Below are 13,221 nucleotides of genomic sequence, written 5' to 3' on the forward strand. Positions count from 1 at the left end.
TTTAGTGATCGAGTACCAAGAGTTTGAGGAAAACCTTTTTGCAGATTAGAGTGTTTTTCTTTCCTTTTTTCTAAATTTTGTTTATATAATAAAGAGCATGATATTGTTGCGGTTTGGCAGGAAGGCCTTTAGTTCCTTCTGTTCGTGTGCCCTTCTTTTCGAAAGCTGGGAATGGAAATAAAATGTTTTGGAGTCTTTGATATGATTTATAGTTTATGTTTGTAACACTGGACTCTTAAAATAAACGATTTCATGCATGCTGAAGGATGCTTGTTATAGTTATCTTGGTATGTATATCTGCAGGGTGTTTTCTAAATTTCAAAACAAAATCAGCTTGAGAATTGGTAAGTAAAATAGTTAAAACCCCTGCACATCTATTGAAGCAACATATTGTATGTTTGTGTTAAATTAGTCTTGTCCAAAACTGAGTTCATCACTTTATTTCATTCATCGAAGTACAACATAACCATCTCACAGCACTTTGCATTATAATCCACATAACTGTGGAAAAGAAAGTCCTTTTAACAGCAAGAAAGGACCTGTTGATTCCAATTAGAATCACGTTTATGTTGGTGTACATTCGTTAAGAGGGTAATAAATGTTTCTTTAGTCGTTGCTACGCCACCTTTGCTGGTCTCTGCTGTGTTGGGAGATTCGATCGGTTCAATCCCATCAGACAACACACGCAGAAATAAAGGGATCCTCATCAAAACCATGCACATAAAGGTCGAGAATCAATTTGAATGCGATCAACAAAGCACTTTTGAAAACTGAATAATGAGATTGTTGCAAATCATTCAAAGGCCAAACAGAAATCGCTAGGATCTTGTGATAATCTAATTCATAGTCACCTGCACTGGACAATTAATATCTAATTATCCAAACGATTGTTGTTCTACAAAACTGTAGCTTCAAAAATCTACGAATTGCATTGAGATCTGCAGACTAAACAAGTTTGTTGAAGTGTGACTACCAAAAAAAACCTTTACAAGCGTTATTGTGGATAAAAGTGTGAAAAGGGGCCCTTCAAAATAATAGTAGCGTCTGCATTTTTCTTTACAAACGATGAACTGAAATCTTTTTGCTTTAGCTTTCATGTCAATTACTAAGCTGATATTTCAGATGACAACCTGATCACACCTCCACACGCCCCCGTGGTCTGACCAGTCTGTAACTTAAAACTTCACTGTGTTGGAATCGAGATGCTGTTTGCGTTCATCTCGTCCAAACACCCACTTCAAGTGCACTTCAGCTTGAGCACAAGAAAATATGACCCCTTCACGTGTTTTCATACATGCAAACTGACCTGGGATCGCCGCGGCGAACGGACCTCGCGCCGTCGTAAGAGAGACGTCCACCGGTTATGGTCCCGCCGCCGTACTTCACTGTCTTCAGACGGGACCGTGGCTTCAATTCAGTGTTCGGAGGTGGAACTGTTTTATGACCTTTTTCGTCAGAAAAGCAAAATCTTACTTTCGTCCGTCCACAAAATGTTTGTCCCATTTGGCTCCACCTGTTCAACCAGTCGTTAAAACAGACTCCTGGTCAGTCGGTCACATTGCAGCGTCTCTGTTTCAGTGAACCGATATGATTGAGAAAGAGATGAGGTCAAACCTCGACACGGCTCGGCATTACCACATTTCTGTCCCTGACACTGTCAATACCGATTGTTTTGCCTTCGTAGCATCGCTTGTATCTCTTCATAACGTTGCACAGCGTGTTTCTGCGGAAGACATTGTGGTTTTCATGGCCTGTGGGGTTTCGTTGGACCGTTTCAGGAAGCAGAGCTGCAGGTGACAGCGACGGCAAGAAGGTACGATCGAGACGTAACATGCAAAAGCCTATGTGATGTTGTGTGAAGAGAATCGCAACTGACGGGAGGTTTAGGTTTTCATACCCACCATCTTTACAATCCGTCCAATCATAACTGTCAGTTTAGAGTCAAATGCATTTCAGCTCCACTGTGACTGCGATGCATTAGCAAAACGGTTCTAAAATGTGTCTTACTTCTTTATAAATGAAGCAATATTTACATTTCTCTCAAGTTCCCATCTAAAAATCACACGTTTTGGCTTCAGGGAACATTCGTCTTTAGTATCATGTATACAAACTTGCATACACTAAATAAAAGTTTAGATGTCGATATAGACTAAAAGATACTTATTTGGACTCATTTGCTCTGATTCAGTGCTCTTCAGAGTTTAACTCGATCTTGCCTGCTCACATGCACGTCTTGTTTTGACGCTACGTTTCGCTGACGCCAGACAAGGGAGAACACGTGAATCAAGATAACTTTCACGTGCCCAAATAATTGCTAACTAATGGCTTTTGGGAGGATTTGTGTTGGAAGATAAACAAGGACGGTGTTTGGACAGCAGAACAGATCGTTGTGTTCCTTAAAAAAAAGAACAAATATTGACCAGAGACTGAATCTTCGAACTGATTTAATTTATACACTTGGGCAATTATAGTGTTATAATAAAATGTTATAATAATGAAGCTTATCGTATAAGAGTTTTACGTTATAATGACAAACTGAACTTTCTTTAGTTTTGCATCGCAGCAGCACACCTATATGAGCCATAACATTATGACCACCAGTAGTTTTGGAGCCATAAAGTCCTTCAGTCCTTTTTAGTTCAACAATTTAGTACAATTCCTGTTTGTTATCTCAAGCTGAGTACTGTTGCTAGGTTGTTAGTTTCCCTGTCACTTCACTGATTTGTCAATTCAGTTAAGCTGTATAAAATGTATAATATCTACATTTAAAACAGATATTCCTCAGATTAAAAATAGAGTATATGAAGATGGCAATTTTTACCATTTTTCCCCTCTTTTTTTTCGCTGAACATTTCATATTGTCAAAGTGTTTCCACCTGTGGTGTTCAGGCGCTTTTCCATAATCACTGCAATCTGCATGATTACGTCAACGGTTGAATGAGTCTGACAACGTGAAGCTGTGAAAATGTGCCTTATTAAGCAAATTGAGTTCAGCGTTTAAAGGAGTAAAGCTATATAGCTTGGATAATAATTCAAATTTTGAGCTTTTTAAAAGTAACTCAGCAGGCTGAATTGTGTAACTAAGTATGAATAAAACCAACTAGACACGCATGTAAACCTGTGTGATTTGGTTTTCTGCTCTGACATACACACACTTAAGACTGACATTTCAAAATGTATTCAAAACGGACACAATTATGGCATTTTACTCATCTTTTGAATCTTTATTTCACATTGTGAGAGGTTACAATCAAGTACACTGGAGGAAAAAATTAATCTGAAGTCTATTAGAGGTAATGAGAGAATGTTCTGTTCTTGTGAATAATATGTGATTTAAATATCTTTCTCCTTGCAGAAATCACTCTGGAGCATTTAAAAGAAGCACTGAGGTGATCAAACATCATTAATTTCATAATTTATTCTTCCCCTTTTGCCCCCATGTAACTAAAATGTACACGGTCACGAACCAGGGAATGAAGTAAATACATATGTCTGTTCAAGGACTGCACTGTGGTTCTTCAAATTGAAAATAAATGGGTTTTTTATTTGCAAAGGGAAACGGAAACTAAAGAGGCTCCAGCAGGAAATGATATGTATATCCCAGAGGAGACATTGACAGATATTACTGGTGAAAAAGGAGTGTAGAGTAGCTTGTTGTTGCCACTCGTAGCTCTGAAATGACATTGACTCAATGGAAAGAAACACTTTGTCTACCCCGGGCATCGTTTGCGTTCTTGAGTCTCTCGGTAAAAGAGCCGCCCGTCATTAATGTCTTTGTTTAAAGCAGCGTGACACATCCAGAGAACATGTTCTTAAAGATACTGAGAAGTAGCAGTCTAGAGAATACTATCTGATATATTACGATGCATTTTCACACTGAAAGGAGTTTAAGCATATTACATATAATTCCAACCTCTTTCCTCCTCATCACGTCCTTCTTAAACTCTCTCCAAACCTTGACAAGGGGATGAGTGGCTCTAACAGTAAATGTCTTGCTCGTCGTTTCAGTCCGACTTGAACCGCTTTCCTCATCCCCCCCGAATCAGAAGTTGCTGAAGATCTGTTGTTTCTTGCTCCAGTCCATAGGGGGCGCTCTCTTCTTGGTGCGACCTGCCAGGACCTTGAGCTTGGCCTCGGCTGCAGTGGGACTCAGACGGAGGCCGCTGTCCAGGAAAGGGTCTGAGGCACGCCTCTCATCCTCATCTGGGACCTGAAACAAACAAACCGTCAGAGATCTGGAAGCGCAAACACTTTGTCTCTGTGAAGAAATACAGAAATGACATCGCCTGAATTGTGTACTGCACAACAGATAAAAGAAGAAAATGGTGTGACTGTCAGAGTTCGCGCAGAAGAGACAATAAACAAACGTTTCTCAACCACGCCGTCGGTAAAGCAGGCGTCGTGGGGGTGATATTTGTGGGGCGTGTAGAACCATGTGGTTTCTGCCCTTGTCTGTGAGAGCACCAACTATCTACCTTCTGTTCTCCACTGAACTTGAACGTCTGCAGCCTCCTGTGCTTTGGGAAGCACTTGTATGGCAGGAACATGAGCGACTTTCAAACTTCTAAGTACATTTGAATGGCTTTACTTATAGTTCAATCAATGTTTTTATTTTTATTAAATCTGTTGACCTATTATTATTTCATGTTTCTATCATTTCTGTAAAATCTCAAAAATTGACATTTCTATGTCAAATCTATCGCTGAACACGAGCTCCAGACCATGCCCGGCGTCTCTCCTCCCACCTGGATGCTCATGTCTGAGCTGCTGATCTCCGACTGCGTGGTGGAGCTCCTGGAGGACTGCGACGCCGAGCTGCCGTGGGTCCGAGGTTTGGGCGACGGGGGGTTCGGGATGGGCGAGTTCGTCAGACTGATGTTTATGACGGGCGGATCCGTGGGGGGGAGGTCGGGGGTCGGGGAGGGGGTCAGCTGGGAGATTTCTGCCGCGGCGTCCTCCACGTAGATCTCTGTGGGGAGAGAAACGGAGGGGGTGTGAATGGATGAATGGGTGAATATTCACACTTCACTGAAAGCACTACAACCTTTGGTGGTGACGCTCGTGAAATTGATAATAGAATCGAATCGATTTAAAGACAGTCGACGTTTCTGTGGGTTAATTACTTTTGTTGTAAAGCTGCAGCTTTGCAATCACTATTATACTTAGATCTTATTTACCACAAAAGACACGCCATTAATCCTCAACTAATTCCTCTCTTTTGACACCAAGATGAAATATGTGACTTTATACAGCATCAACATGATCCTCCATCCACAGTGCTGGGTTTGAAGTTCTCAATTAACCTGAACTGACTCTATTGTCTGCATGTTGGTGGTATATCTTAGTTGTTTGTTCAGCTTGTTTTTTTTATTGTCATTATTCAATTTTCAACAGTTTCTTTTAACGGACACTTTTGTTATAAAGCAATCCGTCTGCAAAAGGACCCATCCTTTGTCTCTGGATGATCGCCCAAGCTGTAGAAGTAATCATGAAACTTTTATTTCTCTTTTATAAAATAAATACCGCTTGTTCTAGTTTAATAACTTGCCTGCCGAAGGCTGCAAAAAGACCAAGTGTCTTGACAAGCAAGAGATTTACACCAACAGTTGCCTGAAGTGAATGACTTTTTCAGAGGATTTATGCAGAATACACTGATCATATATTGAATTCTACCTTATAAAACGTTTCGTTTCCCGCCTGAAAATGGTTTAATTGTCTCTTTGTAAATGTAAACCTTTTCAGGTTTTGCAAAATATAAATTGCAATAAGGCACTTTTATTTATAGCGCACCGTTCAGACACAAGGCAATTCACAGTGCTGCACAAATAAATAAAAGGAATATATTAATGCTTTGCAAAGAAATAAAATTAATACATGAAAGCAAACAATTAAGAATCTTAATCTCAAGTGATTAAGAGTATGAAATACCTTAAAACCTCTCACATTCTCTCTCACACACGCTCTTCCTTTTCAATGGATCAGCTTGATTTTGTGCTTTTCCCATATTGACATCTGGTCCCAACTCACCCACAAAAATAACACGTACTCTTTTATACTCTTCTATTCAGCCCACTCAACATTAAATTAGACTGTATGTTGCCTCTGATCTGCAATGAGTTCTAAATCCCCGCGCTAAATTCAGCAGCTCAGTCATTAAATCCAAATATCAAAACAGCCAGTCGAAGTTTATTTCCAGTGACGAGAACTAAATCGTAGCCAGATACAAATGACAGCATACAGTATGTGGTGTCTGACCTCTGATGTGGCTGGTGGTCGGTGTGATTCCCAGCCTGTGGAAGAGCTCGTCTGTCTCCTGGTCGACCACTAGGAGGCGCACCTCCTCGCCCCCTGTCCTGATGAGGGCCACCACCTCCGGGTGCCTGAGGCCCTCTGTGGCCACACCGTTCACCTGCGGCAACAAGAGAAGTCTCCGTCAGGGCGGAGACGAGGTGGAGCCGCGGTGTCGCTGATAAAGAGCCGGCGTTTGAGAGGGAGATTGATTTGCATGCGTTCCCTTCCGTGAAACCCGCTAACTGAACCCACACGGCTCCTCTAACTGCAGGCGGACAGAAATGGAAAGTCCACTTCAATCGCCCGCAGCGTGTGTTCCGTCACATTTCATGCCAACGTGAAACCAGAGGGGAGACGACCCACTTCTCGCTCTGCCCCGGCCCGAGTTATCTTTGATTCTGTCCCCGGTCTTTCAGCGCCCCTCCCGTCCCGTCACCTCCAAGCCACCCCGGCTAATCTGCTCTAATCCAATCACACCTTAAGTCACCGCACAGACCTGATTAATATCGAGAGAGCCGCTGTAATATTCTTTCATCATCCGCCCATCTTACCCCAAACCTCCCATTGGATTTACTGCATTGCATTCAGTCGTATACCTCCACCAGTCTGTCGCCGACTCTCATGCCCGCGCTCTCGGCAGCCGAGTCGGCGTCCATGGCTCGAACAAACTGGCCGCCCTTTAGCTTGTCGCTGTGCAGGTTGAAGCCGAAACCACGATCTCCCTTCACCAGGTGACACAGGCGAGGCAGGAGCTCCACGACGGGCTCAGGCGACGAGCCAAACTGCAACTAGGAATGACAGAAAGACATTTATTTTTGGAGTTTAACCATGTGGTAAAACATAGAGAAATACTTTAACATGCAAGACCAATGCATAACGTCCATGAGGGTTTGGTAGCACTGTGGTAAAACTGAACCGTTTCAGAGAAAGTACGTATCGTAAGGTGTTTGCTTTTCACACTTTTTACATGATTTGTCCCCCACGTCAGCTTGGTTTTCAGTCCCGTTCACACTTGTCTCGTGCGTTTTGTTGCTCTTATATAACACCGGCGGAGGGACTTTACTCTAAGGTCGTCAGGAGAAAGGGGCTGCCGGGATGAGCCTCCGGCCTCGGGTCGGCCCTAAGTGGATATAGTGGACAGACAAAGTCTGTGGCGAGAGTTCACACGTTGCACGAGTCCTCAGACGTGGGCATATTGTCAGCGTGCGGCAAGACGGCGAACCGCTGCACCGTACTGTACGTGCCCAGGCACTGTGTCTTTGTATTCATAAGGACTTCAGGGAAGCAGAGTTGATGTCCGTCCTTCAGAGTGCAGGCTGTCATCAACAGATTCCCGGAGTGACAGGTCTGCACGCTAACACACAGTGACAGGTTTTAAAGAGCTCTGCTCATGCCACTGGCCTGGTTGCTACACATGTCCGCTTGGTTCCAATTAGTTGGCGCACGCACGCCGACCTCCAATATCTGAGCTGATCTATTGGGACACTTTGTGTTTTTTTTTAAATCTTAATGCACAAACAGTTCCGTTACTGCTTAAAGACTCACAGATTTACTCGTTAATTGTTTCTCGTCCTGTCAAGTTACTTTCCTTTCTGTATTTGAAGAATTGGTTAATGGTGTGGATTTGCAGTGCTGAGGTTGTCCCTCTCGCCCTCCACTGAACACGGCTTCCTTTCTCTCTCTGGGACTTACTGTGTGCAGGTTGCAAGCTGTTTTTTTTTTTTTTTTTCTTCCACAATCCAAAGGCATGCGAACTGTTTATTTACTGGTCTTATGAGTGACTCCAAATTGGCCACTTGTGCAGTTTTTTGTTGTTGTTTTGTTTTGTCATGTGTATGTCTTTCTGTGTTTGTAATGGCGACAGTCCAAAGTGCACCCTACATTTAGTCCATCGTCAGTTTGGACCAGCTCCACACCTTTGCTAGCGTGAACTGAATGGTGGTGCTGAAGCTCGGTGGATGGGTGGACGGAGCGACTCATCGCTTCACTGCAACGCAATCCCCTGGAAAAGACACACTCCTTGATTTGGTCACAGTCCAGCGTTAAACTTCAGGTACATTTATCATTTCAGCTCCAACAAAGTGTCTGAAGAAACAGGTTCTTTTTGGCCGTTGATGTGAAAAAATGCATAGATTACTTCTTTTTTCTTCACGTTTCTGTAGTTTCTTATGAAATAAATGTATCTGTCATGTTGTTATGCCCCTTGACAAATAATTAGCTAATTAATGTAATTGTTACTCCTTATTGGGCACGTTGCCATGTTTGATTGCTTCCAGTGTGTTTTTTTTCTTGTTTCTTCAAGGCTAACCGTCATAAATTGGTAACAATTACAAAACATGTGACTTTTCTGATAAAGACTTGCTTTTTTTGCAGGACGCTACTACCATGGGGACTGAAGACATCTGTTTTGAAGACATCCAGTGAGAACTTTAGCCTTTGTCCCCCACTACAGATTGTGAAATCCAATGTCATTTGGAGCAGGTCTATGCTTTCCAACAGATTTTCATTAGATATAAATAACATTTAATTGCATTTGGAAATATTGACATAAAAATGTCACGCACGTAAAATGATAATGATCTTGATAATATTTTTCAACCCCACCCGTGTTGAGGTTGAAGAAGTTTTTCAGGAAAGTTATAAAAGGAAAAATGTGTCACAGGCTGTTGCAAACTGAACCAAAACCAGGTTGAACAAGGTGATTTATATAATGACATCTGCTGCCATAATAACCTTATGCAACAATGAGATGTGTCTGTATTTATATGTGCAAGGTTTTAATGTCAATGGCAAGACAACTGACAACAACAGAGGTGATGGAATTGCATGCAAGTGTGTGTGTGCGTGACTCCAAAAAAAAAGAAAAATGCATGAAAATGAAAATCACACAAGCAAAACAGCATTCATATGTGCCTGATTTGTCAGTTACGTTAATATGCCAGGGATGTTGAAGTATTTGGTCAAAACTAACCTCACATGTAGACAGGTGAGGACAGCAAAAGAATAAATACAAAAATATGTTATTTTATATATCAATACCACATTCTGGTAATAAAATTATTGTGCAACATAAATATAATGTTGTCATAAAGGAGGCATGGTTTTGTTATGCAACTCAAGACGAGTAAAGTGCTATACCTGAGGAATAACAACGTTCAAGGTGAAGTTATAACAGCAGATACTGTGAGAAGATGAATGGTTGGTTGGTACCAACAGTAGATGGGTGTTTAATTGTTTTATGTTTTTCACTGGAACCAACATTTACATTTTAGTCTGCTTGAGGTTTGCTTGGATTGTAGAGTTTTTGTAAATTTATTTATTTTTTTTGCTTTTAACGCCTTGAAAGATCTTTTTTTTTTTTTTTTTGTGATTTTCTTCAGAGAAGGCGGACAGGCGCAACATCAATCAAAGTTAGAGAGTATTTTGGGCTCCTGTTGGTGGTGATGTAGTTCGGTCTTACATGGGCTTTTCTAATTGTGTTTTCTGCTCTTATTGGGAAGGAGCTGTGACGGCCATGCAACGGGCCGGGCCGCCTCTATTTACCACTGTCTTTGGCTAAACAGATGGCAGCTTGACGTGAGCCGCCAGTCCACCTTGTTTAAACCCCAAACAATGAGTTCAATCTCTGACAGCCAGCTCCCTGTCACCATTACAGCAGCCATGCTGATGCCAAGACGTCACAGTGATGCTCGGTGGGCATCTTTAGAAAGTCAACTGTGTGAAGAGGCGCAGGAATTCTAAATTTGAATGAGTTTCCAGATACTTTGTCAGAAAAGATTTCACTGTTTTTTCCCCCTGCAAAGCTTTTGTGATGTCTTTATTTGGCTGTAAGAGGTATTAAGGTCTCACAGCAGGAAAATGTGACTTTGTGTTGTTGTTGTTGTTGAGCCCAATTAGGCAACACCGCTATACTGAAATCTGCACAGTACTTTGTTTCTTCCCAGCAGACACACAAAGGCTGCTTTTTAACCGTTTATTCAAACTGATTAGGTGAGATAAGGGAGATAAAATCTGCACTAACAATTGAGAATGGTAATTTGTATATGCTATGAAGCAGAACCTACAAAGGCAGCAGGAATAACAACTATATGAGTTAAAGTATGTCGACTTTAGGTGTGATGAAGTTTGTCTAAAAGACTCTGTATAACTTGTCGGATTGAAAATCCAGCTCTGTAGGAATGAATAAAGCTTCGTGTTCAAACGCAGTAACAGGTAGAACCAGATTCAAAGTCTCCTCTAAAGACATGAAGGAGTACTTTAAACCTGCACCATCACACTGTCTGTACAAATCGGACCTAAATGCCTCAACTTCTTGCCTGTTATTCAAGAAGCTGCCACTGCCGTAGTGATTTATCTCTGGTTATATAGGAACAACCTTTCAGCTGGATGAATGAGTTGTTGACTGGGTTTGAGTCTCCGCCGTCAGCGTTCCTACGATCATTAAATAATACTGCGAAAATGTCCTGTAAGTGTGTGTGTGTACTTGTCAGAGACACTTCTGCTTCGTAAACTGGCACCACAGTCACACTAAAGCAGCAGATGTTTGACTGACAGGAAACAGAAAACTTCCTGATGCTTTGTCAGGGAGATTAGATGAGACATCACACTGGTATTTTCTATTTCGTTTTTATTCCAAAGCGTCAGTTCACTAACTTTACAACTTTAGGAAGTGCATTTTTGTAAAACCCGCTCACCCTATGAACAATATTCAAGTCGACCAGGTGATGAAAACACAGACATCTTTAACCAACAGTAGAAACACCTGAGACTTTTCTTTTTGCACTTTGCAACTTGTGAACAGTTGGTCTCTTGGCTTTTATCCACTTTTGAGTGTCACTGCATCACACTAAAAAACAGATTTGTGTCTTTTTTTTTTCTCTTTCCAGTTGTCCGGTCCCTCTTGTGAAGACACTTCAGTCTCTTTATAGGTCCAGACAGAAGGGAGGCCAAATCCAGATTAGTGCTCCACAGACATCAAGGTGAAGAGTGTGTGCACTGTGTCACACACTCTTCACACAGTAGCACACTGGTTCACTGTGGAGGGACCAAGTAACCAAGAAGACCTCTGGATTTGGCCTCTCGTGTCCCTTCTCTACTGGACTGTTCTAATAATACAGACGCGTGGTTGACAGGGGTCTTCTTATGCTCATGAAACCAGAAATAAGAGTCTCATATCCGGAGGTCCACTCTTACCTCTGGGTCTGTGGCTGTGCTTGATGTCACTGAGGATCTCTTGAGCTTGTCCTGAGTCGTCATGCCAGTGGGAGACTCGGCCGCAGGACGATGAAGTGCAAGTGTGTGGTTGGGTTTGTGAAGTGGCGAACTGTCTCTCGGTATGGGAGAGACCGAGGGGGTTTGCATGGGAGAGGGGCGAGGGGAGAGGGTCCCCATCTCCACGGCCAGGTCCTCTGTGCAGGCCACGCCACGGCTCCGGAGGCAGTCGTCCGTTTCTCTGTCCACCACCAGCAGCCTGGTGCGGTGAGGCACTTCACGGATCCGGTTCACCACCTCACAGAGAAGACGGAGACCAGTCAGTTCTCTGTAAGATACTGTGCACTGTTTACTGTGAACTGGCCTAAATATAAGATATCTTTATGTTGTGACAAAGACACCCAGTCATTCCCATTACACAAGGCACACACTGACCCATTTAATGCGCCCCCCCCCCCCCCCTCCTCGGGCAAGGGAAAGTGGCCGAACAGGTATGCTTTGTTTGCTCCTCTGAGAGTTTGTGTGTCTCTATCTGGCAGGCACTGTGGGATTTCAGAAAGTTACTTACCTGGTGGTGAGTATCGTCCTCCACGTTCTCCCCGTTCACCTCCACCACCCGGTCTCCGGCGCGCAGCCCGCCCATGTCAGCCGGCGAACCGGGGTCCACTTTGCGGATGAACTGTCCGCCTTTGTTGCGTTCGCCGTGCAGGTGAAACCCATAGCCGCGCTCTCCTTTGGTCAGGTAACAGAGCCTGGGCCTCGGCTCGCTTTCCATCCCAGCGCGTCAGTGGGAGCAAAAAAAAACAAGTCCAAGTGTCTCAGGAGAATAAACAGGCGCTTGGCCCGAGTGCTGTGGAAAGTCCCAGGCTCCTAATCCAACGTACGGCTGCGCGCTCCAGTGACCAAAAGATCCTCATCATGAAGCATCCTGCGAGTCCTTTACTAATCCACAATCGTTTCAGGTGCACAGAAGATACAGCTGGGCTAAAACCGGTAAGTAATTAATCCATTGTGCAAACTCCTGAAGCGTAAAAAATAAATAAAAAATGAATGCGTAAAAGCGCGGCGCTGTGTGCGTAAAAGAGTGGCACAAAAAAAAAGGAAAAATCCCCACGGACCAGGACTAAGACTCGTCCATCAGAGGTGTAATCCGATAGATCAGAGATTAGAACGCTGTCCTTCGCACGTAACACTTAATTCTCCTCGTCCGCTGGGCGTGTGCGTCCTCTTCCCCGACCCGCTGGGAGTGAAGAAGAGAAGAGGCGTCAACAACAGCAAACAGGTGCCACCGGCCCCCGGAGCGCGCGCCTCGCGACGCGACGCGACGCAGCCGCGCGCTGCAGAACCAAAAGTCACGACCGTACGATTCAACGAGTGCGTCAATTAAGTTTCCCCCCCAAGTAAGGAACTATAATGGATTCATTGAGTCCACAGACAGAGTTTGTTGCACAACGCGCCGCGGGCGGTGCGGCTGAAACCGACCGACCGACTGACTGACTGACTGTGACCTGAGAAAGAAAGTCTTCCTCCAGCTCTGTCTTCACTGTGCGTCAATTAAAAGGTCAGTTGCATAAAAGGAGGGTTTGTTGTCTCCTGAAATCTGACCTTTTCTTGTTTTTGGGGGGTTTTGTGAGAGCGGAGCAGGTCACATTTATTTCAACTCATTCAAGAGGTTGAGGGTTTTGGATGATAATGATCTAAATGTGTGTCGACAAATAG

At 43.4% G+C, this 13,221-nt stretch overlaps 1 protein-coding gene across 1 annotated transcript; it reads right to left on the reverse strand.

The window, feature by feature from the left end:
* Window positions 1-3,500: 3,500 nt before the first annotated feature.
* nherf2 (NHERF family PDZ scaffold protein 2) lies at window positions 3,501-12,277 on the reverse strand (the record flags this gene model as incomplete). The annotated part of the gene is made up of 6 exons (XM_080520837.1): window positions 3,501-4,210; window positions 4,746-4,969; window positions 6,256-6,409; window positions 6,888-7,079; window positions 11,485-11,799; window positions 12,071-12,277. The coding sequence occupies 6 exons, from the start codon at window positions 12,275-12,277 to the stop codon at window positions 4,043-4,045; spliced, it is 1,260 nt and encodes a 419-aa protein (XP_080376963.1). The 3' UTR covers window positions 3,501-4,042.
* Between the last annotated feature and the right edge of the window lie 944 nt (window positions 12,278-13,221).

Source organism: Blennius ocellaris, assembly GCF_963422515.1.
Source record: "Blennius ocellaris genome assembly, chromosome: 3".
NCBI lineage: Eukaryota > Metazoa > Chordata > Actinopteri > Blenniiformes > Blenniidae > Blennius > Blennius ocellaris.